At 39.6% G+C, this 26337-nt stretch overlaps 1 protein-coding gene across 11 annotated transcripts in view; it reads right to left on the minus strand.

The window, feature by feature from the left end:
• LOC105837251 (DNA excision repair protein ERCC-1-like) overlaps nucleotides 1-26337 on the minus strand; it is a 199889-nt gene that overhangs the window by 136532 nt on the left and 37020 nt on the right. For 9 of the 11 annotated variants that reach the window (XR_004964808.1, XR_004964810.1, XM_036292863.1 and 6 more), the window contains one exon: nucleotides 6517-6711. The exons of the other annotated variants lie outside the window; for them this stretch is intronic. Coding sequence is in view for 7 of the 9 variants with exons in the window: in XM_036292863.1 (XP_036148756.1) it covers nucleotides 6517-6711 (195 nt within the window). In the remaining 2 variants the exon portion in view is untranslated. The remainder of the gene's footprint in view (nucleotides 1-6516; nucleotides 6712-26337) is intronic. 11 annotated transcript variants of the gene reach the window in all.

Genomic DNA, 26337 nt, shown 5'->3' on the forward strand with positions numbered 1-26337 from the left:
CCGAAAGGGGAAGGTGCATGGAGACCATGCGGAGACTACAGGAAGCTAAACGCAAGAACAACACCGGACAGGTATCCTATCCCACATCTGGAAGACTTCACACATACATTAAGAGGAAAGAAGATTTTCTCGACGTTAGACCTGATCCGAGCGTATCATCAGATTCCAATCAACCCAGAGGACGTCCCCAAGACAGCAGTCACAACACCATTTGGGCTATTCGAGTACAAATACATGCCATTTGGACTCCGAAACGCAGCTCAAACATTTCAGCGCTTCATAAACGAAGTACTGCACGGACTGGATTATTGCTACGCCTACATCGATGACATCTTGATAGCATCACGAACTCCGGAAGAACATAAAGAACACTTACGTCAAATACTGACCCGACTAAGCGAATACGGCATACGGATAAACCCTGCTAAGTGCACACTTGGAGCTACAGAAGTGAAATTCTTAGGCTACTGGGTAACAGCTACGGGAACCAGACCGCCGGAAGAGAAGGTACAAGCGGTGAGAGACTTCCCGCGGCCGACGACAATGAAACAACTAAGACAATTCCTAGGGATGATAAATTTCTACAGAAAATTCATACCTGGAGCGTCAAAAGAGCAGGTCATACTCAATGACATTCTGAAGGGCCCCAAGACAAAAGGGAAGACACCAGTACCATGGGACCCGCAAAAGGAACAAGCATTCGTGAAATGCAAAGAAAGTCTAGCACAGGCCACAGAATTAACTCACCCAGACGCTATAGCCGAGCTACGGTTAGTAACAGATGCCTCGGACACGGCTATAGGAGCAGTACTACAGCAACAATCAGGAGAAAGATGGCGACCACTTGCTTTCATGAGCAAGAAACTCAACAGCACACAGAAGAAGTACAGCCCATACGATCGGGAACTCCTCGCAATATACACAGCGACAAAATACTTCCGACACATGCTGGAGGGAAGGCAATTTGTAATCTACACGGACCATAAACCCATCACGTATGCTTTTGCACAAGATCCGTCACGCAGCTCCCCTAGACAAGCGAGACAACTGGAGTTCATAGGGCAATTCACAACAGACATACGGCACATAAAAGGGGAAGAGAATATCATAGCCGACGCACTATCACGGGTGGAAAACATACAATCCCCAATAAACTACGAGGAGCTGGCAACAAACCAAGAGACCGACGAGGAACTACAGCAGGCATTGCAAAAAGAGAGTGGACTAAAACTCACCAAGATAGCAATTCCTGGCACCACAAAAGAACTATACTGCGACACAAGCACACGGATCCAGAGACCATTCGTGACGAAGCAACACAGACACCAAGTGTTCCGCCTACTGCATGGACTGGCACATCCAGGAGTCAAGACGACGGTAAAACTACTGACGGAGAGATATGTGTGGCCAAACATAAAAAGAGACACCAGACAATGGGCAAAACAATGCATACAATGCCAAAAAACGAAAATAACGAGACACAACCTACCACCAGTAGGGAACTTCGAAAAACCTACAGGCAGATTTGAGCACATCCATGTGGATATTGTAGGACCATTACCAATCTCGGAAGACCGACGCTACTGTCTTACGGTAATAGACAGGACAACACGATGGCCGGAAGCAATACCACTCAAGGACATAACAGCAGAAACAGTGGCCCAAGCATTAATCAATCACTGGATAACACGATTCGGCACACCAAGAAGAATCACGACCGACCAGGGCCGACAATTCGAAGCAGATCTATTCAAACAATTAACTCGAGTTATAGGCACAGAACACATGAGGACGTCAGCATATCACCCAGCGGCAAATGGGATGGTGGAGAGACTCCACAGACAACTCAAAGCATCTATCATGAGTCACGAGACACAAAAATGGACAAAAACCATCCCAATCATCTTAATGGGGATACGTGCTGCATGGAAAGAGGACTTAAGAGCAACACCTGCTGAGCTTGTATACGGAGAGACAATTAGGTTACCAGGAGAATTCCTGGGAGACACACAGAACACAGCACATACGAGCGCAGAATACGTCGAGACACTCAGAAGAACAATGGGAAACATACGACCACAAGTGAAACGGCACGGAAAGAGGACCGTATTCACCTTCAAGGACCTGGAAACAACACCTACAGTATTCGTACGACATGGCATACCAACAAGCAAGCTACAACCACCCTACGAAGGCCCCTTTGAAGTCCTACAAAGGAATGAGAAAACGTTCACAGTCAGGATAAGAGGCAAACCTACCAGCATCTCAAGAGAAAGACTCAAACCAGCCTATGTCGAGGAAGAGAATTCAGAACAAATCATCACAAAAGAGGAGACAACGAACAAGGCTAAAGTAACGACAAGAAGCGGAAGAGAGTCAAGACCTACAGTACGATTCAAGCCAAGCTAAGAAAACACAGAGCCTAACCACAACCAGGGGGGTCCTGTGGCGAGTCAGGGCTAACGCGCCCCTGACAGTACGCCACCACAATACATTGTTAGAGAAACAGGACCACGCGCCCCTTGACGGTAGGCTACCACAAGAGCACAGTAAGAAATTCGAGATCTTACTTTCCAAAAACGCGTTACGCACGCTCACCGCTAGAGGCCCTCCTTACTCAAGAGTAAAAAGCCAGTTACCAGCCTTTATAAGGAGCAGCGGTGAACCGGAAAGTTACTCTTTGCGCTCTGAAGCAGATAGTCAATTTTGCGAGCAGAAAGCACTACGCTTTACCGCCAGTACAGTCACCACGGCGACTACTCCGGAAGAAGCCAGGAAGCTGCAGTGGAGACTCCGGGCGCTCACGCTGTCACCAGTCCGGAACACGCGGCCACCTCGTGTACTGCTAGCCGAGGGAGATCTGAGGATCTGGAGATACACCTCTCCACGGTACCAACTGCCGGACCTACTAGAGAACCTCGCCAGGGACAGCTGCAGTGTCGCCACACAGACGGACACCACAGACGACTGCCAGAGAGATCAGGCGACGCAGACAGCCCTCGGAACCACCACCACGAGTGGAACGCAGACCAACCGCAGCAGTCAGGCCGGCAGACCAAAGCGGAAGAAGGCTAAACAACGGAGACCATCAAAGGATAGACTGTCCAGGGTAAAAAGGCATCGTATCGAGGGGCCCGCTGCTACACCGCCCAAGAGCGTGACCGACTGTAACAACAACGAGGAACCAGCATACCGAGTTACAGTGACCAAACCACCATTACGGTGGAGGCCTAAGGCCTAAAGTCTTCTTCACAACGGTCCTTATCAGGGCCACCTGAACATACGAAAACATAGTAGTATATATATGTACATAGTGTATAGCAAAGAATAAATATATATATTCTGTTTTACCAACGGCCTAGTTCACTGGCGAAAGACCTATCCCAAGCGACCAAAAGAAAACGAACACACCGGAACGAGCGAAGTTCCGCCACACAAAGTATTAAAGACATAATAAAATCTATAGATAAGAATTATACAACAAGCACAAATAAGAGAACTATTTATTGTATTGAAAAGAAGGGAGAGCTAGAAAAATTTGAGTCAATTACGACAGAACAAGTAAAAATAATTATTAGGGAATTACCAAAAAAGAAAGGCACAGAAGAAGGAATAACTAGCGATATATTAAAAACGGTGTCTTGTGTCATTGGAGAGGAATATTGTGATATAATAAATAAGTCATTAAGTGAGGGTTGTTTTTTGAAAGAGTGGAAAACATCCACGATAATTCCAATACCAAAAGTAGAGAAACCTAAGAGGGCAAGTGATTATAGGCCTATTAATATATTACCAATATATGAAAAAGTACTAGAGATAATAGTTAAAAAGCAAATTGAGGTCTACCTAGAAAGTAATAATATCATAACGGAACATCAGTCGGGCTTCAGAAAAAATTATTTGTGTGAAACAGCAATTCAAACAGTTATAGATGAATGGAAATTGATTATTAGTGAGAGACAAATAGTAGGAGTTATTTTTGTAGATCTTAAACGAGCTTTCGAGACAATTGATAGAGAAAGATTATTAGAGAAATTATACCAGTATGGTATTACAGGAACAGTTCTAGAATGGTTTAGGTCGTACTTAAAAGATAGAATGCAACAAGTTCAATTTAATGATAGATGGTCTAAAATAATGACTACGGAATACGGAGTGCCACAGGGTTCGGTATTGGGCCCATTGTTGTTTATAATATATATGAATGATATTGTTAACGTTTGCTCGGATATGTGTAATATAAAAATGTTTGCGGACGATACCTTAATATATGTAACAGGTGAGAGTAGTGCGGAAGTAGAGAGGAAATTGAATATTGCATTTAACGTAGTGGAGGAATGGATGAATATTAATAAACTGAAGATGAATTCGGGGAAAACAAAATATATGTTAGTTAGAGGGATAAGAAAAGAATTGAGAGGCAATACTACTGTGAGATGTTTGGATGGAAATGAGATTGAGCGTGTAGAAGTAATAAAGTACTTGGGTATAATTATTGATGATAGACTTAGATTTAGCGGTCACTGTGATTACATGCTAAAGAAAATAGGGAAGAAGATAAGTTTTTTAAATAGAATAGGGAACTTTATCTCGGCTTACACTAGATGTACGATATACAAGACAATAATAGCACCTCACTTTGAGTATTGTGCGACGCTACTATTAGATATGAAAGATACACAGTTAAGTAAGCTCCAAAAAGCGCAAAATGGAGCTATGAGAGTCATATTGCAATGTAACAGACGTACCAAAGTTAAATGTATGCACCAAGCATTGCAATTTATGACCATAAGACAAAGGCTGTATTACAACACGTGCATATTTATTTTTAAAATTGTAAATAATATAATGCCGGAGCAATTTAGTAATAGACTTAGAATAGTAGAGGGAGAACGCGAAACTAGGCAGACAGGGGATATTATTATAGAATTTCGAAAAACAAGAAGCGCGCAAAAAAGTTTATTTTATGAGGGTGTGTTAATGTATAACGCATTACCACCCGAAGTTAAACATTGTAATCGTTTAGAAATGTTTAAACGAATGCTAAAAGAGTTTGTTTTTAATGATGTAGCATAAAATTGTATATATATGTATTGAAAATAGCTGAGAAAGCTAATAAAAGATCAATCAATCTCTCTCTCTCTCTCTCTCTCTCTCTCTCTCTCTCTCTCTCTCTCTGGCAAATTAAGCACGCAAAGCAGCCGCAAGCCCGCATTAAAATCTTTTTTGTATAAAAAAATTATATTATCAGGTGTACAACTTTGCTTCCGCCGTTTTTCAATAGATGACTGTAGCGGTAAGTTGTGATCAAAACAAAAATATCGTAGACATAATACAATAAGTTTATACATTTGTAAACATAACGCCATCGAAATATTAGTCGATTTGTGTCTGCACTATAAAGTTATTCTCGATTGAAAATGTCAGCTTACGAGCCAAATTCTCGTCATTTGCGGGAGGTTTTAATTTTTTGCTTCAATATAAAGAAATCTGCAGCTGAGGCTCATCGAATGCTCTCAAATACGTATGATAAGGCTGCTATTAGTGAAAGAACGTGCCGAGAGTGGTTTCAACGCTTCAAGAACGGTGATTTTGACATCGAAGACCAGCATGGCGGTGGAAGAGAGAAGGTTTTCGAAGATGCAGAATTGGAGGCATTACTTGATCAAGACTCGTGTCAAACGCAAGAAGAATTGGCAGGATCGAGAGTGACTCAACAAATTGTGTGCCGTACAAGTTGAAGCCGAGAGATGTTGAACGTTTGTTTGCTTGTGAACAGCTGCTTGCAAGATAAAGAAGGAAGGAATTTCTGCATCGTATTGTGACTGGGGACGAAAAATGGGTTCATTACGATAACCCCAAGCGCAGAAAATCATGAAAACTTCCGGCCATGCTTCCACGGCCAAACCGAATATTCACGGTTCCAAAGTCATGCTCTGTATTTGGTGGGACCAGCTCGGCGTAGTGTATTATGAGCTACTAAAATCGACTGAAACAATCACAGGCGATCGGTATCGAAAGCAATTAATGCGTTTGAGCCGAGCACTGAAAGACAAACGGCCGCAATACAACGATAGACATGATAAAGTGATTTTGCAGCATGACAATGCTCGACCCCATGTCGCAAAGCCCGTCAAAACATACTTGGAAATGGGAAGTCCTACCCCACCCGCTGTATTCTCTGGACATTGCTCCCTCTGACTATCACTTGTTTCGACCAATGACACCTGGCTGACCAGCACTTCTGTTCTTATGAAAAAGTGAAAAATTGGATCAATTCGTGGTGGGGTCTCAAAAGATGACCAGTTTTTTCGACGCGGGATTCGTATGCTGCCAGAAAGACGGGATAAAGTAGTGGCCAGCGATGGACAATACTTTGATTCGTAAATGTATAATCAGTTTTTCACAATAAAGCCTCGAATTTCGAAAAAAAAAGCGGCGAGAGCAAAGTTGTACACCTAATATATATTTATATATAATAATTTAAATACAAAGCAACACATATAAATTACATACCTGTACTAAAAGCACTCGCAAATTATAGGTATTGTTCAGCAATTTCAGTCTTTCATGAATATAATCAGGATTCAATTGATGATAACGAATTGATAAAAAAAGAGCACAAGTAGTTTTTCCCATTACATAATCTGGCACAATGTCGGAATATTCCCATGACACGTTTGTTATAAACTTTAATAACGGATTGCCTCTCTGAAAATACACATTAATTCAATATATAAATTTTAAAATTTTAAGTTTTTAATAATGGTATATTACATTTTATGATAAATTACAAACACTTATTTTCTATAAAAATATATTATGAATTTTACAATGCCGATATGAGCAGTTGCAATTGACAATACGAAAATTTAAAAATTATTTGCAATAAAATTTAACGAACGCAAGAACCATTTATAAAACTATTAACAAATAAATTATATTGACGTAAATATTTCGATCTTAAATTTAGATCCTCAATAAAAAGAATCAAAAAATAAAAATGAAATAAAAAGGGTTCAATGTCTATCTTTCTGACGATCGTAAAAATGTCCAAAAAGATTTATTTTGCTTGTATCTCTAAATATTAGAACAAGAGAAAGGACCAAATCACTAACATCTTTAATCATTTCAATAATCTCCACAATTTAATACAATTCACTATCAAATATGAGAACAACCGAAATGTAAGTTTTTTAAATCTAAAACTTCATGTAACAGACAATAACATCATAAAAGATTAGTTCTAAAAAAATACATTTTCTGGAACATGCCTATTGTTTTTATCTAAATATTTGTTATGTCGCAAAATAGACACTATTTATAATGTAATGGATAAAACAATTTTGCTATCCCGCCCAAAATTTCAACAAAAAATCTTGGAATTAATTGTTAAAACATTTGTAGACGGCTATCATTTAAATTTAATTGTTAAACACGTTAATTTAAGAATGAAAAACTGTTTAACTCAAAACTGAAAAATTAAAATGTTAACAATGATTTCGCAAGCTGATCTACAATTGATATTAGTGGCACACACAGTGCCAATAACTATAGATATAAAAAATTATATTTATTAAAATTTATTATTAATTTCGACAGAAATTTTAAAATTAAAATTATTATTAAAGAGATGGTGTAGAATAAGATGGTGGATCAAACCTCACACTACTGCAGATATTAGATTGAACTCTTAGGTGCTCATAGAAAATTATTTACATATTTTCAAATAATAAAAAAAATTTTTTTTAATTTACGAAAATCACAATACAACAATTTAACCATTTAAATTATCTTTTGGAATCAAGATTGCATAAACGAAGTCGTAGAACACCTTTGTCTACAGAGATTCGTATTGCTATTACATTGAGGTTGGTTTGTTTTATGAAATTTTTTGTTATACACAGTTATAATTAATGTACTTTTTATATATTTAGTTCTTGCTCACGGTAATAGCGTGGCTGCTACGTCTTTTTTTGTATTGGGAAGTCGACGTTGTACAGCATTATTCCCGAAGTATGTAGTGCTATTTGGGAAGAATTAAAATTAACGTATTTTCGATGTAGGAAAAGACGGGTGGATAACTATTTCTAATGATTTTTATAATATATGGAATTATCCTAATTGTATTGAAGCAATTGATGGGAAGCATTGTCGAATTATATCTCCACTAACATCAGACAGTACTTTTCATAATTATAAAGGATATTTTAGTCTCGTATTAATGGCTATTGTAAATGCCAATTATGATTTTATTTGAGTTGGGATATCGGGGATTATAGTAAGCTTAATTTACGAAACAAATTTAAAAAATAAATATATATAAATAAATAAATTCTAGGTTTTTTGAATGATGCTGGAATTTGGTCTAATACTATAATGAGTCAAGCATTGAAACATAACACTGTAAATTTATCAGAAACTTATTTATTGCCTAACACTAATTGTTTATTACCATTATCACTTGGTGATAAGGTATTTTCCTTCAAAAATATATTTAATGCGGCCTTATGCAAAAAGAAAATTACAGAGTAATAAACAAAGAGTTTTTAATTAGCGATTATCAAGAGCACGTCGAGTTGTCAAAAATGCTTTCAGCATTCTTGTAGCAAGATGGTAAATTTTGGAACAACCAGTAGCTTTAAAACTAACAAGGGAACGGACAGAACTGTCCCTCACCGATTTTAATGAGCTTCGGATATGTTATAGAACATAAGAAAATATTAGACCCATATTTTTTTTTATCTGCGTATCTCGACATTTAGGGGTTGAAACCACCCCTCGAAAATAACGCATTTTTTCGTTTTTTGCGAATATCTTTGAAACTATAAGGTTTATGAAAAAATGTTCTATACGAAAGTTTTATGGCATTTTATACTCTTTACAACAGTATATTTATATTTTTTTTAAATTTCAAATTTTTTAATTTAACCCACCCCCCATCCCTTTTTTTCAACATTTTAAAAATTTTGTAAGGACAAAAATTAAAGAGCATTAAAAGCCGAATCCACCCATATATAATAACATATGGGTTCCATCATTCTCAATTATTAGCAAAACGAGATAGTAATCTCGCGCTATAGGTGCTGCGCTAGAAGTAGTGTCGCGTTATTTCTTTAGTCGCGTCACACTCAATAACTGCCTCTTCTGCGTATATTTTTATATTAAAACATAAAAATGGATTAATCTTAATTATATAATACGCAACGTATTACACGATATAAAGCATAAATGCATATATATAACAAAAGTAGCATATATATACGTATGTGCCTACGTACATTTTCATTGTTACAAATGCGAATATAAATTAATATGAAGCAAAATATTTTTTAACATTTAAAACTGCAAATACAATATAACAAAATATATAATATCAAGAGAAAAATATAAAACATAAACTGCAATAACTATTTGCATAATTATATTATTTACACTATATGCACGTAGCATGCTCTGATAATAAAGATAATGTAAGTATATAAGTATATAATTTAATTTAATTTGAAGTTTGAAAATACATTTATACGGATGTATATATACATTTTGCATACGACACGGACAAATAACTTTAATATCAGTGTTGATAGAGGGACCGGTTGTTTTCGCGCAAGCACATCACGTGAGGCTTCAATAAAATATCTATTAGTAATAGGAAGGAGATCTTTGATCGTACATCTTGCACACGACGTATAAATATAGTAACAGTGATAGACGGATCGGTTGTTCTCGCGCAGGCGAGAGGCTTCAATAAAGTATCTATTAGTAATAGGAAGGAGATGATGCTTTATTGAAGCCTCACGCCTGCGCGAGAACAACCGATCCGTCTATCACTGTTACTATATTTATACGTTGTCGTGTGCAAGATGTACGATCAAAGATCTCCTTCCTATTACTAATGGATATTTTTTTGAAGCCTCACGTGATGCACTTGCACGAAAACAACCGGTCCCTCTATCAACACTGATATTAAAGTTATTTGTCCGTGTCGTATGCAAAATGTATATATACATCCGTATAAATGTATTTTCAAACTTCAAATTAAATTAAATTATATACTTATATACTTACATTATCTTTATTATCAGAGCGTGCTACGTGCATATAGTGTAAATAATATAATTATGCAAATAGTTATTGCAGTTTATGTTTTATATTTTTCTCTTGATATTATATATTTTGTTATATTGTATTTGCAGTTTTAAATGTTAAAAAATATTTTGCTTCATATTAATTTATATTCGCATTTGTAACAATGAAAATGTACGTAGGCACATACGTATATATATGCTACTTTTGTTATATATATGCATTTATGCTTTATATCGTGTAATACGTTGCGTATTATATAATTAAGATTAATCCATTTTTATGTTTTAATATAAAAATATACGCAGAAGAGGCAGTTATTGAGTGTGACGCGACTAAAGAAATAACGCGACACTACTTCTAGCGCAGCACCTATAGCGCGAGATTACTATCTCGTTTTGCTAATAATTGAGAATGATGGAACCCATATGTTATTATATATGGGTGGATTCGGCTTTTAATGCTCTTTAATTTTTGTCCTTACAAAATTTTTAAAATGTTGAAAAAAAGGGGTGGGGGGTGGGATAAATTAGAAAATTTGAAATTTTAAAAAAATATAAATATACTGTTGTAAAGAGTATAAAATGCCATAAAACTTTCGTATAGAACATTTTTTCATAAACCTTATAGTTTCAAAGATATTCGCAAAAAACGAAAAAATGCGTTATTTTCGAGGGGTGGTTTCAACCCCTAAATGTCGAGATACGCAGATAAAAAAAAATATGGGTCTAATATTTTCTTATGTTCTACAACATATCCGAAGCTCATTAAAATCGGTGAGGGACAGTTCTGTCCGTTCCCTTGTAAGTACTGCCGAAAAAATTATACAAGCAGTTACTTGTTTACAGAATTATATAATAAGTTCCAATCCACGTACAAATCAATATTTGCATATCTGATCGCTGATCGTGAAAATTCCAACGGTAATATTGCAGAAAATGGTTTTATAATTTGGGACGAGTTGGAACAGTTGCTGCTATGAAACAATGAGATACTCTTGCGAGACATTTCGTTTCAGAAGAAGGAAGTATCCCATGGCAATGATAAAACATGTAATATGTTAATAATAATTAAATTAATTTTGTAACAAAATATGAATTTCCTATTTAAAATAATCGCATACATAATTATACATCTATAATCACTTCTTTATTAAACATTAATAATTTTATAAAGTAAAATACAATATTAAATTGTTTATTATTTTTTTATTTTCTCTCATATAACATATTTTTAACATAACATTAACCTCCGTGAAGTTATGTAAGGAATATACCTGGTTAGGTAGGGATTCTTGTCAGGAACCTCGAGGAAACAGGCGGTGTGGAACAGGGTCGCTTAATAACGATACCTTACTTAGATTCACTCCGACTTTATTTTAATGTCCACTGGCCAAATCCTTAAGATTTTACAGTATGGCGGACTCACGCGCGCACTGCGTGTCCCGTCCACGACTCGTTGCCACAATCGAGTCTTACGCACTTCTCTCGGCGCGTTGCCGACTCCGCTCCTAGCGATCGTTTCGCTCGCTCCGTATTTTATGGGAGTTAAAGCCACGTTGGCTTTAAACTCCACTCCGAATTTTCCATCTTTCGGACGACTCCGACTTTTCTCTCGCAATTTTGAATGCCCTCCTTGCCTCGCAGGAAGCCACGCCCTCTTGCGGCGCTTCTTTCGTTCGTGTTGCCAACTGTAGAGACCAAGTTACCGAAACAACAGTGTCGGTAACTTAACAAACTGAAATAGCCATAAGAATCCCTAAGATTCTTACAGTTAGCCGTCCAACTTCAGCTTTATTAATTTTCACTAATTGGTATCGTTTGGTGGTCTTTGGTAGTCCAGTTACATCGTTTGGTGGTTAGCCGTTTTCTTGTAAAATAAAAAATTAAAAATAAAATTTAGGTGAAGTTGGCCGGACATTGTTTATTTTTGCACCAATTTGAATTTCAAGTAGGTCATTCGATCCGCAATCGTTTGGTGGTCACGAATATAATAATGAAAACGTTTGGTAGTCTACCGTTTTCAAAAAAATTATAAAAAATCGTTTTTGAATGGCATCGTTGCCAAATTCCCTAGACAAATGTTATTATATACAAATTCACTTTCAAAGCCCTAAGAGCACAGTTGACAGGAAGTCGACTAAATGTCGACTTCTAAAAGTTAACAGAGTCAACTAAATATCGACTTCTAGAAGTTGAGGAAAAGTCACGACTAGGGCTGCGTTCGGGAAGCGCATATATTCTGTGTGTTATCAGTGCTATTGCTCAATCTGCGTCATTCATTAGACGTAAAAGATTTCGTGCTTGGGCCGACAAGAAAAGAGGATCGGCGTAGTTACTAATGCATCGGAAAACGAAACGTCTGCCAAATTATTTATTGAGTTATCATAAATTGCAGATGACTTAGGAATAAGAATATCACCACCATAATGATTTGTTTGAAACAGGAGGTTCAGAATCACGATAATAAAGCAGCAAATTACGTCTATTTCTTTAATGTTTTGGGAATTATCCTGAAAACTTTTCCTTATATTTGACAGAACGAGTTAAACATCTCTACTCATAACCTTAAAAATATACTTCCATCCATAATTTCCGCGTTTTCGATCTGGAGCCCTATTCTGTACCGGTTACTGACAACTATCGGCGTCGTTGTGCAGGCTTTTTGCCATATAAAATATATGTGCAACGATACCGATAGTTGTCGGTAGGCAGTACAAAATAGATCCCCTGCATAGAAAATGACTCAAATCTGACGTTTAAAGTTGACGGAAAGTCAACTTTTCGTTATGACGGGAAGTCGACTTTTAGTCATTTTTGGGGTCATTTGCCGACTATAAGGCGACTTAAAGTCGATTTTCGTCCTTAAAAAAGTCGACTTCAAGCCAAGTCAAGTTTCGATAAAGTCGACTTTTTGCTCTTAGAGAGGCGTCATTGGATGCAGAATTGTTTGGTGGTCACGAATATACTAATGAAAACGTTTGGTGGTCAACCGTTTTCCTAAAAGTTAGAAAAAACCGTTTTTAAATGACATTGTTGTAAACTATGTAAACTTACTAAACAAATATTTTTCATACAAATTCACTTTGCAAAGAGTCATTCAATGCGTAATCGTTTGATGGTCGCAAATTTCGTAATTAAAACGTTTGGTGTTTAATCTTATCGTAAAAAAAGATGAATAATCGCGTGCGACTTTTTGTTATGTTAGGTTAGGTTAGGTCATGTGACACTTTGGAATTAGCTGAACAAATTTTATTTTTCTATCATTGCCTTCTTCATATTTTGTTGTGTTATTTGTAACATTTCGTATTTTGTATCTTTTGAATTATTTGTAATATTTCTATAAGACATTATGTTTTATACTTAGTTGGAACATATTGTAACACTTTTTCAATAATCAGTACCTAACCATTTGTACTTTTTTTTAATTATTAAAGATAATATTTTCTACTGACTTTAAGGGGGGCGTCTACATTAGGAGGTCAAAATTAAGCACTTTTTTAATGATTTTTTTCTAATGAAACCAAGCAATGGATCTTTTTTATCACTTATTGTGCAAGTCTTTAGGTACTCAAAACAATTTTTATTACAAAATTTTATTCATTTAATTATAAGTTGTAAGCAAAAATGCACACCTGCCTTGAAAAATTTCTTCCACATTGCGTGCATGATAACATCCAGTAGAATTGGCTGAAAGAAAAAACCAAAATTTTTTGTAAAGTTTATGAGTATAGCTTCTAAGTGAACCTAAAAAAGCCATACATTTATAATAAAAAATTTTTAAATGGTGCTTTGAAAAAAAATCGTTTTGTGAAAAATTTTTGACTTTTTTTAAATAACTTTTTTTATACAACTTTTAATTTATATTTTAACTTCACACAAAAGATAATTTAAAAACTTTTAATTTAAAAAAAAGTGGATCCGTCGATTAGTTTTTTTTTTAATCATGCACGCAGTTTCGAGAAGTGGTTTCGAGAAAAACGTGTTTAAAGTTTTCGATCAAAAAAAAGGTTGATAAAAGCTTGCTAATAATTGTTTATCCGTACTTTTCGATTAATCTACTATCCCTGTTCCATATAAAAATGTCCTCAGTGTCCTCATACAATTGATTTCTCTCCAACAGCCATTGTTTGTCGTAAGTACGTGTTTCCTGCGCAATAGATCTGCTATGACGATTTTGGCTAGTCGTGCAATTTTTGTTTATTCTATCCGCAACATCTCTGCATACTATCCAATAACTATTTCCATGCGCGACATGATTCTTAGAACTGACAAATAACCTTTATTGAAAATTCCAGCAGCTATGTAGGCAGCAATTTCAATGATTTTGCGGCCGCAATGGAGGTGTTTTGGGGGAAGTCGCCAAATTGTTGCATTAAATTCATTGACATTTTGTGTATACCCACCTAAACACCTCTCAAGTAATTCTTTCCTTGACAGATTTTCCAGCAAGCAATGTACATTTTCAAAGACTGTTAGAGATTCTTACCTGCCGTCTCGCTCGGAGCGCTCGGGACATGCGCACTGCACGTGCTTATTTCCGCCTAATGCAATTTGAATTTATACTTGGAACTTCAGGAGCATGTTCTACGGATGAAATACTATCGAGTAAAGTGCTAGTTTTAAAATTATCACAAGATGATAAAAAGTCTCCCGTAGTATTGAATTCAAGCAAAAATTTTTTTTTATTAATGGAAGTGACGTCTTTGTTCTAATAAATATAAAATTCTGATGCAGAAGCTAATTAACATACACAAAAAAATGTACTTAGAAGCAAACCTTCTATGAGCAATATGCGGAATTAAAAATTACATATTTTTATATAAACTCCATTCTTTTATTAATTTATAACTAGAACTAGATGGGAATAGTTTCTGCCGTCCATTTTCCCTCCCAAACATGTCATGCAATAAAAACCAACGTTTCTCCAATGCCTCTGCTACATATAATGTGACAAATTTTATTTATAAAGTTTTATTTAATCTATAATGTATTATAATATATAATACTTTTTATAATATAATAATTATAGAGAGAGAATTTTATAATACTTTGTATTATTTGTGTGTATTTTATTTAATCACTTTTTAAAAATATTTTTTAAAACATTTGTTTAATATTGATTCACTTTTGATTATATTAATTTTTAAATATAATTAATAAAACTTAATATGTATTTAATAATTTTAAATTAGGTATTATATAAAAACAAGTAATATATTATATAATAATATAATATTTTAGTTTTTGTATGTTATATTTTATAATTTTAAATTTTATAACGTATCATTATAAAATAATAAATGTAAAAACAATTATAAAATATACATTTTAAGAAAACTTATATTTTAAAGACATTACTTGATAAATCTACAAAATATACATTTTTCAAATTTTTCAAAATATTAATTTATGCATCTTTCTTTTTTTTATTTTTAAAATTTTCAACAGTTTTATCGTATAAACATTTATATTCTTGTACAAATTGTATAATACTTCATTATATATAATATAATTGTAATCGACTCTATGATTCAAACAGGTTATATGCACGTTAAACTGTTAAAATTTTTTTCAATCGTTAGTCGGGAAAGATGGGAGTCCCATCTTGGGACATGACCATCTTTCGTTGCGACACCAACAGCTGACATGCAATAACGTTTTGCGACGGCTGACATTCCACTGCACATGCGTTCGACATTTGACTCAGCAAACGACGTATTATAAAACCGACCTTAAGTTGACATTACTTTTCGGCTAATCGACACATTTAGATGATATCTCATTTTATTGGTACTGTAATATTCACTCAATATTGTTAATATTACTGGTAAAGAAATGACTGCTCTAAAAAATCTCAAGCTAACAAATTCTACTATAATTCATTAGGATCCGATATTAAAATATATATTTTTACTACCTATACACCAAAAGTGGTCCTTTTCTCACCTGTCGCTTCGTATTTAGAAACCAACATTTCAACGCACTGATAACAAAAAATATTTTGTGCAACATATGCGGATCGGTTATTGTCCGCTCATACAGGCGAACGCACTCGTCTTCGGCTCGTGTATTTATATTCTGCACTTACGGGAAAATAGCAGATTCTACACTTGTTATACAAGTATCTATTTTATTACATCTGCGTGGAAGGTCGTTCTTCTCATGTCTCTTTTTCGTTCGAAAAGTTTCTAATTTCCCACGGAACAATTTTATCACACAAATAATTCATTACTTCCCCGTTTTTTAAATTAGAAATACATTTATAGGGAAAGTCACTTAAAGTGTTACAGACTTATATCTCAGAAATGAAGCATTTTAGAGGAAAATGTTTCAGTCGAAAGTTGTGTTTAAAAGAGAATATGAGGTGGTACCATTCGGTTTAACCTTAAATAATTGCTTGAAAGTCACGTTAAGATCACCTTTAATTTCTTAAATAAAACACCCTACTTTTTATTACATATTCTTATAGGTTAAATCGAGTTTTCAAAAACACTATAATGAAATGTTTTTTCATTAGGTATTTTTCGAGTTACAAGGCCTGAATGTTACAATATCGTCAACATTAGTGGGTAACCTCCTTTTGGACACGTCCTTTGGACGATTGGACACCGCTAGATTGGACACGCACGATTGGACACGGCTCGATTGGACACCGCACGATTGGACACAGCACGATTGGACACCGCATTATTGGACACTGCACGATTGGACACCGCACGATTGGACACCGCATTATTGGACACCGCACGATTGGACACCGCATTATTGAACACCGCAGTCTTCTAGTGAAAAACATTTATATATCATGACAGATTATCTAACCTTAGAAACATCTGGCAGAAAAAAGCGTCGATCTGCCAGAAAAAAAATTGAATTTTAAATGTCTATATACGTATTTTTAGGAGCATTCTCGTTTCGCGTGGAAAGTTTCAAACCCATGTGGTGCAGAAAATGCTCGCACACATATACACACACACACACACACACACACACACACACGCACGCACGCACGCACGCACGCACGCACGCACGCACGCACGCACGCACGCACGCACGCACGCACAGGGGGTGCAAAAGAGGCCTTCGCCCCCCCCCCCTCCCGCACCCACCCCGTCCAAGTCGCTAATCCATGTAAACTGTATTAGAAATCTGCAAACACACATGTGAATGTGTGTGTGTGTGTGTGTGTGTGTGTGTGTGTGTGCGCGCGTGCGTATGTGTGTGTGTGTGTGTGTGTGTGCGCGCGCGCACGTGTTGTGTGCTTGTCACAGAAATAAGGACCCAACGATTCATTCCTCCCGTTGCATTTTAGGACTTCATATCTTCTCTGCTGTATATGTATGTGTATGTATAAGCAGAAGATAAAATAAAAAATATCCATTTAATAGTATGTTCAAAATAATGACGCTCTACTAAAATACGATAAAGAAATCTTTTAAAAATATTCTCGGACACGACGTAACATTTCTAGTGTCATTTCAGTGCAGACTCAACGAATTGTGTCTTTTACATCATCAACTGTTGTGTGTCCAGTTGTGAGTGACAACACTCGATCTTTATAAAGCCTCAGAAGAAGAAATCTAACAGCGTCAGATCAAATGAGCGAGGCGGCTAATTCCTCCTTGTCCTACCAGGAAAGACTTTTAATTCATGACTAGTCTGGAACACATGGCATTATGTGAACATGCCGCATCCACATATTTACTTTAATATTTAATGGGACATCTTTAAGTAATTGTGAAAGAATATCTCTTAAAAAATTGGAATACATTAAACTACTTAAATGGCCCTTGAAAAAGTAGGGACCTATGACGCAATCTCCTACAGTTCCATACCTTCCACACCAAACGTTTACAGACCATAGATGTTAATGCGCAATAGCTCTCATCCAATGAGGGTTTGTGTCAGACCAGTAATGCATATTATGTCTGTTAACCTATCCAGTATTAGTAAAACTAGCTTCATCAGAAAACATCAAATAATATGCAAAAGAAGAATTAAGATCAAGTTGTTGACATATTCAATTGCAAAAATTAACGCAATTTGCAAGTCATTTCCATATAAGTTTTGATGCAAAGATATGTGGTAAAGATAAAATTTATACTTTATGACGTGGCGTTTTTCGCCCATCACCGGAACGGCCCGGCCGAGAAGAGTCATTTAGGGTCGCGCCGTACCTTGAGGGAAGGCGGCCTTTCTCTTTTTGGCTAATTTAATTTATAAGTTAATAGCGAGCGGATGGAGTGGTGTGCCAAGACGACCAATTGTAAATTGAGGAGCAGCCGTCGTAAGATTGTCAATGGAGAGTCGAGATGACCAAGCGGCGGGGTCCCGGACAACCGAAGGATCATAAATCAGGTCAAGTATCCAAAATGTTAGTACCAAGGTACACAAGGGAAGTCGTGGGGCAGTCACTGCCGTTATGTCCTGTTTTAGAAGGAAGTTAGCAAAGCAACCGGAGGCCATCAAAGACGACATCGGGGAAGTAGTGTGCACCCTTACGCCTGTCGGCCAGGGCGGAGGAAACCCCAGCAGGAGCGGTCGTCACGGCTTCGAGGAGTCGGCTGGACGGGGCCTGATCACCCCCGAGCCGATCCGGCAGAAGCCAGAACCGCAAGGGAGGCCATCGAGGCGTGCGAACCGCAGCCTTCAAATCGCGCGTCACAACTAGAGGCGCCTTCGGATGCTGAGATCCTGCAGGACGAGCAGACGCCCCCATCGATTAGCGATCCGTGTGCGCGGATCGAAGCGCGATCAATGCGCAAGCTGATACCGGCGTGCGCGGCGCCCCCGATCGCTCACAGTTCGTCACTGTTCGGTAAGGCGACCAAGGGTGCGGACCAGCAGCTACCAGCAACGTCCCAGACTATTGCAAGGCCACCACTTCGACGCGGTAAAGACGGAGACGGCACAGTCACCCCGCGATTCGCGAGATAGTAAAGAAGTTGGTAGACGCCATAAGAGAATATCGCGGTAAGAAATTTTCATGATACCGAGCATATCCGGGGCCCGTGTCCAACTCCGTCTCATAATCTAAGGCCCTTTTCCTATAATTCTCTCCGCTCAAGAGCCGCCAAGCCGACAGTCACGTTGTAAATACACTCACTCGAAAAAAAAGCGGTACACCTAAAATTTGTCAAAAAATCACTAAACTTCCAATGACGATAACTACGCAAGTAATAAAGATAGAAAGGTTTCTAAAAAAAGAAATTAAAGCTTCAAATGTCTACTTTAAGAATTGATTTAGTAAAATTTTGGGCAATAATTTTTTTCAAAATGGCGTATGACAAAGCGAGAGCATGCGAAATTGAAAAATATTGGTCTGAGTTTGCGACGATCCATGGCGTGAGGCAAGTATCGCAACTTAATGGGATAAAAAGCATGCGATAGTACAGAGTTTTCCCTTCAAAATGCTTTTTTACTCATCTCGATACGATGATTTTTCGCTGAGATATGCCCATTTGAATAAAAAGGCAGTTTTTTACTTTAAATGGCTTTTCGCAAACTAAACAACATTTTCGCGTCTTTTGAGCAGTTTCTTTGTAGTAAACATAACAAGAACCTATAATTTTTTTCCTACCAATACTGTCTCGAGGTTGAGTCAATTATAAATTTGCAAACGTTTCGTTCAATTAATTGGTAACATTACCGTCTGTTTTTACTATTAATATTAATATTAATGTTGCGTAAAATAAACAGATTTTAAATTAATTTACGTTTATTATTTCCGATATGTCTGTATAGAGAAATTGTTTTGCATAATGTATAAAAATTGCAAATATTAATTTTCCATTACAAAAAAAATGCCGCTGTGATGCTCGTTCGCTGTAAATTATTCTACCAGCTCTGATGTCTTTTGCTTTATAAAATAATAACTAATTGTTGTATGTAATGTATATGCTCTAGATATTAACTACTCGATATCAATCATTTTGTCAAAACCGATCATGCGCTACCTGCGCAGCGCCCAGAGACTCTACTTCTATTTTTTTCATAAAAGCTATAACGGGTTGGGGACTTCAAAATAGCTTAGATAGTTTCTATTGATGTTTACTTAATAAAGTAAATTGATTCCGAACGATTACGTTCACATACAAACTCAGGAATTAAGAAAAACTAGTGGTGGGCATCCGGGTACCCTAAATGTGCAACAACGTAGTAAACGATGGATGTCCACATATTAGGGTTAAAAAAATCTTTATTTTAAACGACGGATAAAGTTTCAAAAACGACTTACCTCCGATTTTTTGAAATTACATATTCTTACGTATTTTGGCGCGCTAATTATGAATATGATAGTAAAAATTAGCGCAAATTTAATTTTCATGGCGAAAACCATGAAAAAAACATTAAAACTCGTGGTTTTCCCTATTTATTATCGTAAATAATGGGAATTTCGAAAAATACTTCAGATAAAAGTTGTAGATCTCATCGAAATACACATTTTATCTTTTATCCAGATTTTTAGCAATAAATGTAAATTCTTGAGCAATAGTTTTAACAAAAGGAATTGTAAAAAAGAGGATCCTTTCTTTAGATTTTTGTAAGTCACTATTCTGGTCATTATCCCCATAAAAGTTTTTATTACACAGATACTGTGTAATATTCCACCAAAAACATTTTAAAACATTTGATCAAAAATGACAAAGATCCTTTAGATAGCACGTCGTGTTGCCATGTGGTGTACAGAGTATCTTGCCAAGACTGTGAGGCATCTTATGTGGGCCAAATTAAGAGAAAATTACCAGAGGCAAAAAATACAGAAGACATTAATAAAAAAATGTGGCTCAACATCTGTAATTTCTAAGCATAGATTAGAAATGTTTCACGAATTTAACTGGGAGCATGTCAAAATTTTAGTCAAAGAACCTTCTCATCAAAAAAGATTTATATCCAAAATTCTACATTTTAAAAGGCAAAAAAAGCTTAAATAAACAAGTTGACACTGAATTCCTACCAGATTCGTATTTACAGATCTTAGATATATTACCACAATAATAGCCCGCACTCAAATTAGGTGGTTAAGTTTTAGTTTTTTTCAATTCCTCATTACTGACTTCAATTTTTTAATTATTTATTTATTTAAATTCCTTTTTAGTATTTTATTTATTATTTTATTATTTTTATTGTTTATTCCTTATTTTGACTTATTTAATTTATTTAATTTGATTTATTTTAATTCTATTTAATTTATTTAATTTGTTGTACCCCTGGTTTGGAATACTGAAAGAATCTGCTGCCAGAAATCACTCGCGAGAAGGGATGGAATCACTCACACCGTGTCTTCGTAATAAACACTTTATTATATATTATATATGTACTATATATATCCGGGCGTGGTGGACAACATCGGCGATCAGCTTACTGTATTTGCGATCTTGAGATGCAATCGGTCTCGTAAACGTTCGCGAAGTACGTTTTCTTGGAATCTTCGTGCTATTCAAACTGATGTCCTTGATTCTGAGCTGCATATGATTAACTGTTTTCCTGTCTTTGATACTACGCATGTCGATACTATGGTTACTCATTTCACATCTTTGCTAACCGTCTTTAATCGTCTCGTCCCTCTGACATACAGGCGCGCATCTCGTCCTCCTTTGCCTTGGCTCAATGGCGCGGTTAAGAATCTGATAACCTTAAACTTTAGGGCCTAAAGCGTAATGCTCTCCACAACTTCAAGCAAACTGACTCGGTAGTTCACTGGGCTAGTTATAAGCGTTTTCGAAACAAAGCTAATTTTGCGATTCGTAGAGAGAAGAAAGTCTTCCTATCTCGATCACTCTCTCTCTGCGCGCATGTGAGTATAGTTAGACGTGTTTATCGCTGCTCCGTGTTTCTCGGCTTTTTTCTGCTGTTTTCTGCCCCTCGGGGCTCTCTTTTTCAGATAATTTGTCGAAGGCTCTTTTGTTCGACCTGGTCCCACATCTGTGAGTACCGCTACTTGGCTTTTAAGCCTTTTTTCTTACTCATTTCGGACCCGGTCACATCGGATTTATCATCGAGGTCTCTCGAAGCGTATCAGCTGGTATCTCACGCCCGCGCTGCATGATCGTGCTCGGGATCATCGACTCGTCAACATCGTTGGAGAAGTTCGTGCTCCCCACTCCTGGGATCAGCCGTCTCCGTCGGGATTCGGCTGTCGACGCCGCCGGGCCCCCTCTCGGTGAGTCAGCTGTTCTGACAGATATCGACGCATGAAAAAATGATGCTATCTTGCGCGATATGTAAGCGCTTCATGGCAGCTGCGGATGCGCTCTGCTGCGATCGCGTTTCGAAGCACGTCTTTCACGAGGAATGCTGCCGGGTTTCGACGGGCGGAGGAGATCCACCGGACATCGGGGACCTTCGTTGTCTCCTATGTAAGAACAGTAAGCTCTTCCCGCGGGCTGCTGTCGCTCACCCTGGTGCCGGCGCCGTCAGGTCTCCGGTTTCGGAGGCCTCCGGCGCTGAGTCGGGCTCGCTGCGGGATCTCATTAGCTCGCTTCTCAGCAAGATAACGAACATCGAGACTAAGCTGATCTAACTGCTGTGAGGACACAATTGTCCTCACTCGAGACAAACGTGCAGCGGTTCGCGTCCTCGCTGGGTGCTCTCACAGCCAAATTCGAGTCTCTCTCTGCGCGAGCTGACTCCCTCTCGGCTTCGACGTCGCGTCTCGCGGAGCGGCAGGACGGCCTGTTCGATCGGGTGGCGGCCCTGGAGGCCCGACCTCGCCCGGAATGCTGTGGAGGCTCGCGTGCGGACCTTGAGTCGCGGTTGGATGCCTTGGAGCGGGACAAACTCAACACGGAGCTGATTCTCTTCGGAGTAAGGGAGCTCGCGGGCGAGGACCCCCGCGCTGTCGCTTCCGGGATCGGATCGGCTCTGTCTGTGGCCGTCATGCCGGGCGATATCATCACCTGTTATCGGATTCCCGCCAAGGGCAATCGTCCCCGTCCCCTGGTAGTCAGACTCTCTTCAAACAAGGTTCGGAATCGTTGGATTGACGGTAAGCGTGCCAAGGGGGTTCTCGAGGGAGCGGCGATCTCCGAGTCTCTCGCCGGGTCCAGCGTAGAGGTCAATGAGAGGCTGACGGCTCTGACGAGGAGCGTTCTCCGGGAGGCGAGGCGAGCGGTGGAGGACGGTCGACTTCACCACGCTTGGATTCGCAATGGCTCGGTCCTCGTAAGGCCTCGGAATGCTGCCGCGCCCATCAGACTGCGTCACATGGCTCATCTCGCCGAGGTTATCGGGGACGTTTCTCGTCCAACACCTGTTCCTCTTGTGCCTGCTTCCTTCGGCTCGGCGAACCAGCCTGCGTCATCCGCCCGGGATGGCGCGAAGCCTCCCTGTCCTTCGGGCGCGGGGCAGGTGCGCGTGGACTCGCTGCCTGGGTCCTTGCCCGCTGCGGATCCGCGATCTTCTCTCCCTGCCGGACACACTAAGCGCACCGCGGGCGCCGGAGCCATCCCCAAGCAGCCCTCCCGAGGGAAGGTCTGACGCGACCCCCACGCGGCGCGTCTCGCCCACATTGGCCTCTGTCATGTCAACTGCCAGTCTCTCCTCCCCCACTTTGCAGAGTTCTCCGACTTTTTCTCATTAAATAATTACGACATTATTGCAATGTCAGAGACATAGCTGAAGCCACACGTTCCTGACTCCTTCGTCGACCTGCAAGACTACCGTCTTGTCAGACTTGACAGGGAGGGGAAAAGAGGAGGGGGGATTGGCATTTACTTGCGTCGTGGGCTCAGGATCCGTATCCTCGCCGCGTCGCCCAATCATTATAATTCTCGACCGGAATACTTGCTTCTCTCCGTGACTGCGGACGGCTGTCGGCCTTTCCTTCTGGGCGTGGTCTATCGGCCCCCCAAGGTGGGCTTCCTCACTCTTTTTCAGGCTGACTTTGAGCGATTTCATCCCTCCTTCGCCGCGGCTGTCGTCGTTGGCGATTTCAATATTGACCTTAATCGAGACTCACACAACACCGAAGCATTCCTTGACTACTGTTCCAGCAATCACCTCTACATTGTCCCATTTTCCAATACCCACCACACTGCTTCCTCTCATTCTCGCATTGATCACTGTCTGGTCAGTGATCACGCCCTCGTCATATCCTATTCCCAGCAATCCTTGCCTTTTCTCTCCTCTCACGATCTCATCGAGGTCACCCTGAATCTACAAATCCCTCGCATGCCTCCCCGGCTCATCTCCGTCCACGACTACTCCCATTTCGACCTTGATTCCTTCCTCAGTTCCCTGGCGGCGCTTGACTGGACCGCCATCCTCCGTTCCTCTTCCCTCGACGAAAAAGTACGATTGTTGTCCGGTTACCTCCTTGATATCAGGAATCGCTACGCACCTTTGCGCTCTCTCACGATGAGGCGTCCTCCAGCTCCATGGCTCGACTCATCCCTCAGGGTGCTGATGCGTAGAAGAGAGGCCTCGCGGAGAGTTCTCCTCCAACACCCATCGCCCGTCAACCGCGCAGCTTATGTTTCCCTGCGGAACGAGCTTAGCCTCCTTATCACCTCCGCCAAAAACAATTATATCTCTTCACGCCTCAGCACTCGCTCCTCCCCCTCACGGCTCTGGGCAGAGCTGCGTTCCTTGGGCCTTGCCAAACCTAAATCTACCCCCTCACCACCCGACTTCTCTCCAGACGACCTCAATGTCTACTTCTCCACGGCACATCTCCCTTCCTGCACCATTTCACATTCTCCCGTCCCTTCCTGTCTCACTCCTCTCCACTCTCTCAAACCCCTCCACTTTCTATTTCAAACACATCACTCCTGATAACCTGCGGAATGCTCTCATAAAATGTCATTCCAACGCTGTCGGCCCTGACGATATCAACCGTCGGCTGCTCCTGGATAGCCTTCCTGTAACCTTCCCCGTAATCCTAGACCTCTTCAACTCATCCCTAAACACCTCAATTTTCCCTTCCTTCTGGAAATATTCGCACGTCATCCCTCTCCCAAAAATTAAAAATCCCTCAGCCCTCTCCGACTTCCGCCCCATCTCCCTCCTTTGCTTCCTCTCCAAAGTCCTTGAGCGCATAATCCATGACCAACTTTCATCCCATCTATCTCTTCATTGCCCGCTAGATTCCTTTCAGACCGGCTTCCGACGGGGTAATAGTACCCAGACCGCGCTGATTAAGCTCGACGATGTCAGGCTAGCGGTGGACAAGAGGATGGTCACCCTCCTCATCTTATTTGATTTTTCCAAGGCCTTCGATTCCGTCCACCACAACCTTCTTTTAAATAAGTTAACCAAATTCCGTTTGTCCAATCCAGCGCTACACTGGTTCAAATCCTATCTCACCGGCAGATACCAAAGGGTGCGAGCTGTCGACGGGCCCTCTTCATGGGCTCCCGTTCTAGCGGGCGTCCCCCAAGGCTCCATCCTCGGCCCGCTTCTCTTTGCCATCTTTATCGACGACATTCAACACATCATCTCCCACTGTCATCACCTACGATATGCAGATGATCTGCAAATATACATGCACTTCCTTCCTCGTGACCTCGATCTTGCTCTCAGTCGCGTCAGGAGTGACATCGCCTCGCTGGTCGGCTCGCAATGGCCTCACTCTCAACGCTAATAAAACCAAGGCGCTTCTTATGGGTAGCACTCGGTACGTGAAGTCCATGCGCGGGGACGGTCGCCTCAGTTTGAGCATTAACGGGACTCCGATAAATTTCGTCGACCATGCGACCAATCTAGGTGTACAGATTTCCAGCAATCTCATCTGGGCCGAGCAGGTCAGAGAGACGTCAAACAAAGTAACCGGAGCTTTATGGCGATTGAAATACCACCAAAACTGCCTCACAACATCAATGCGCACGCGACTTGTGACATCGCTGATCTTCCCGTTGTTTGACTATTGCTCAGCCGTGCTCTCTGACCTGACCGGTCAGCAGCGGCTTAAACTGAGGCGACTAATGAACGCCTGCGTTCGTTTCATCCTCAACCTGCGGAGAGATGAACATATCTCTCACCACTATCGGACCTTGGGATGGCTGACCGCGGATGACAGGAGAGCCTATCTCGCCAGTTGTCTACTTTTCTCTGTCCTTCGATCAGGCTGTCCTTACCTTGCGTGCAACTTTCGTCCCTGCATCGCCCCCCCGTTCCATATCCCGGATCTCACCATACGATCTTATCATCCCCCAATGCAGAACTTCCACCTATCAGCAATCCTTCTGCTACGTTGCTTCCTCTTCCTGGAACTCTCTCCCTATCGCCATCAGAACATCGGATTCAT

The sequence above is a fragment of the Monomorium pharaonis genome, chromosome 1 (assembly GCF_013373865.1).
Source record: "Monomorium pharaonis isolate MP-MQ-018 chromosome 1, ASM1337386v2, whole genome shotgun sequence".
Lineage (NCBI taxonomy): Eukaryota > Metazoa > Arthropoda > Insecta > Hymenoptera > Formicidae > Monomorium > Monomorium pharaonis.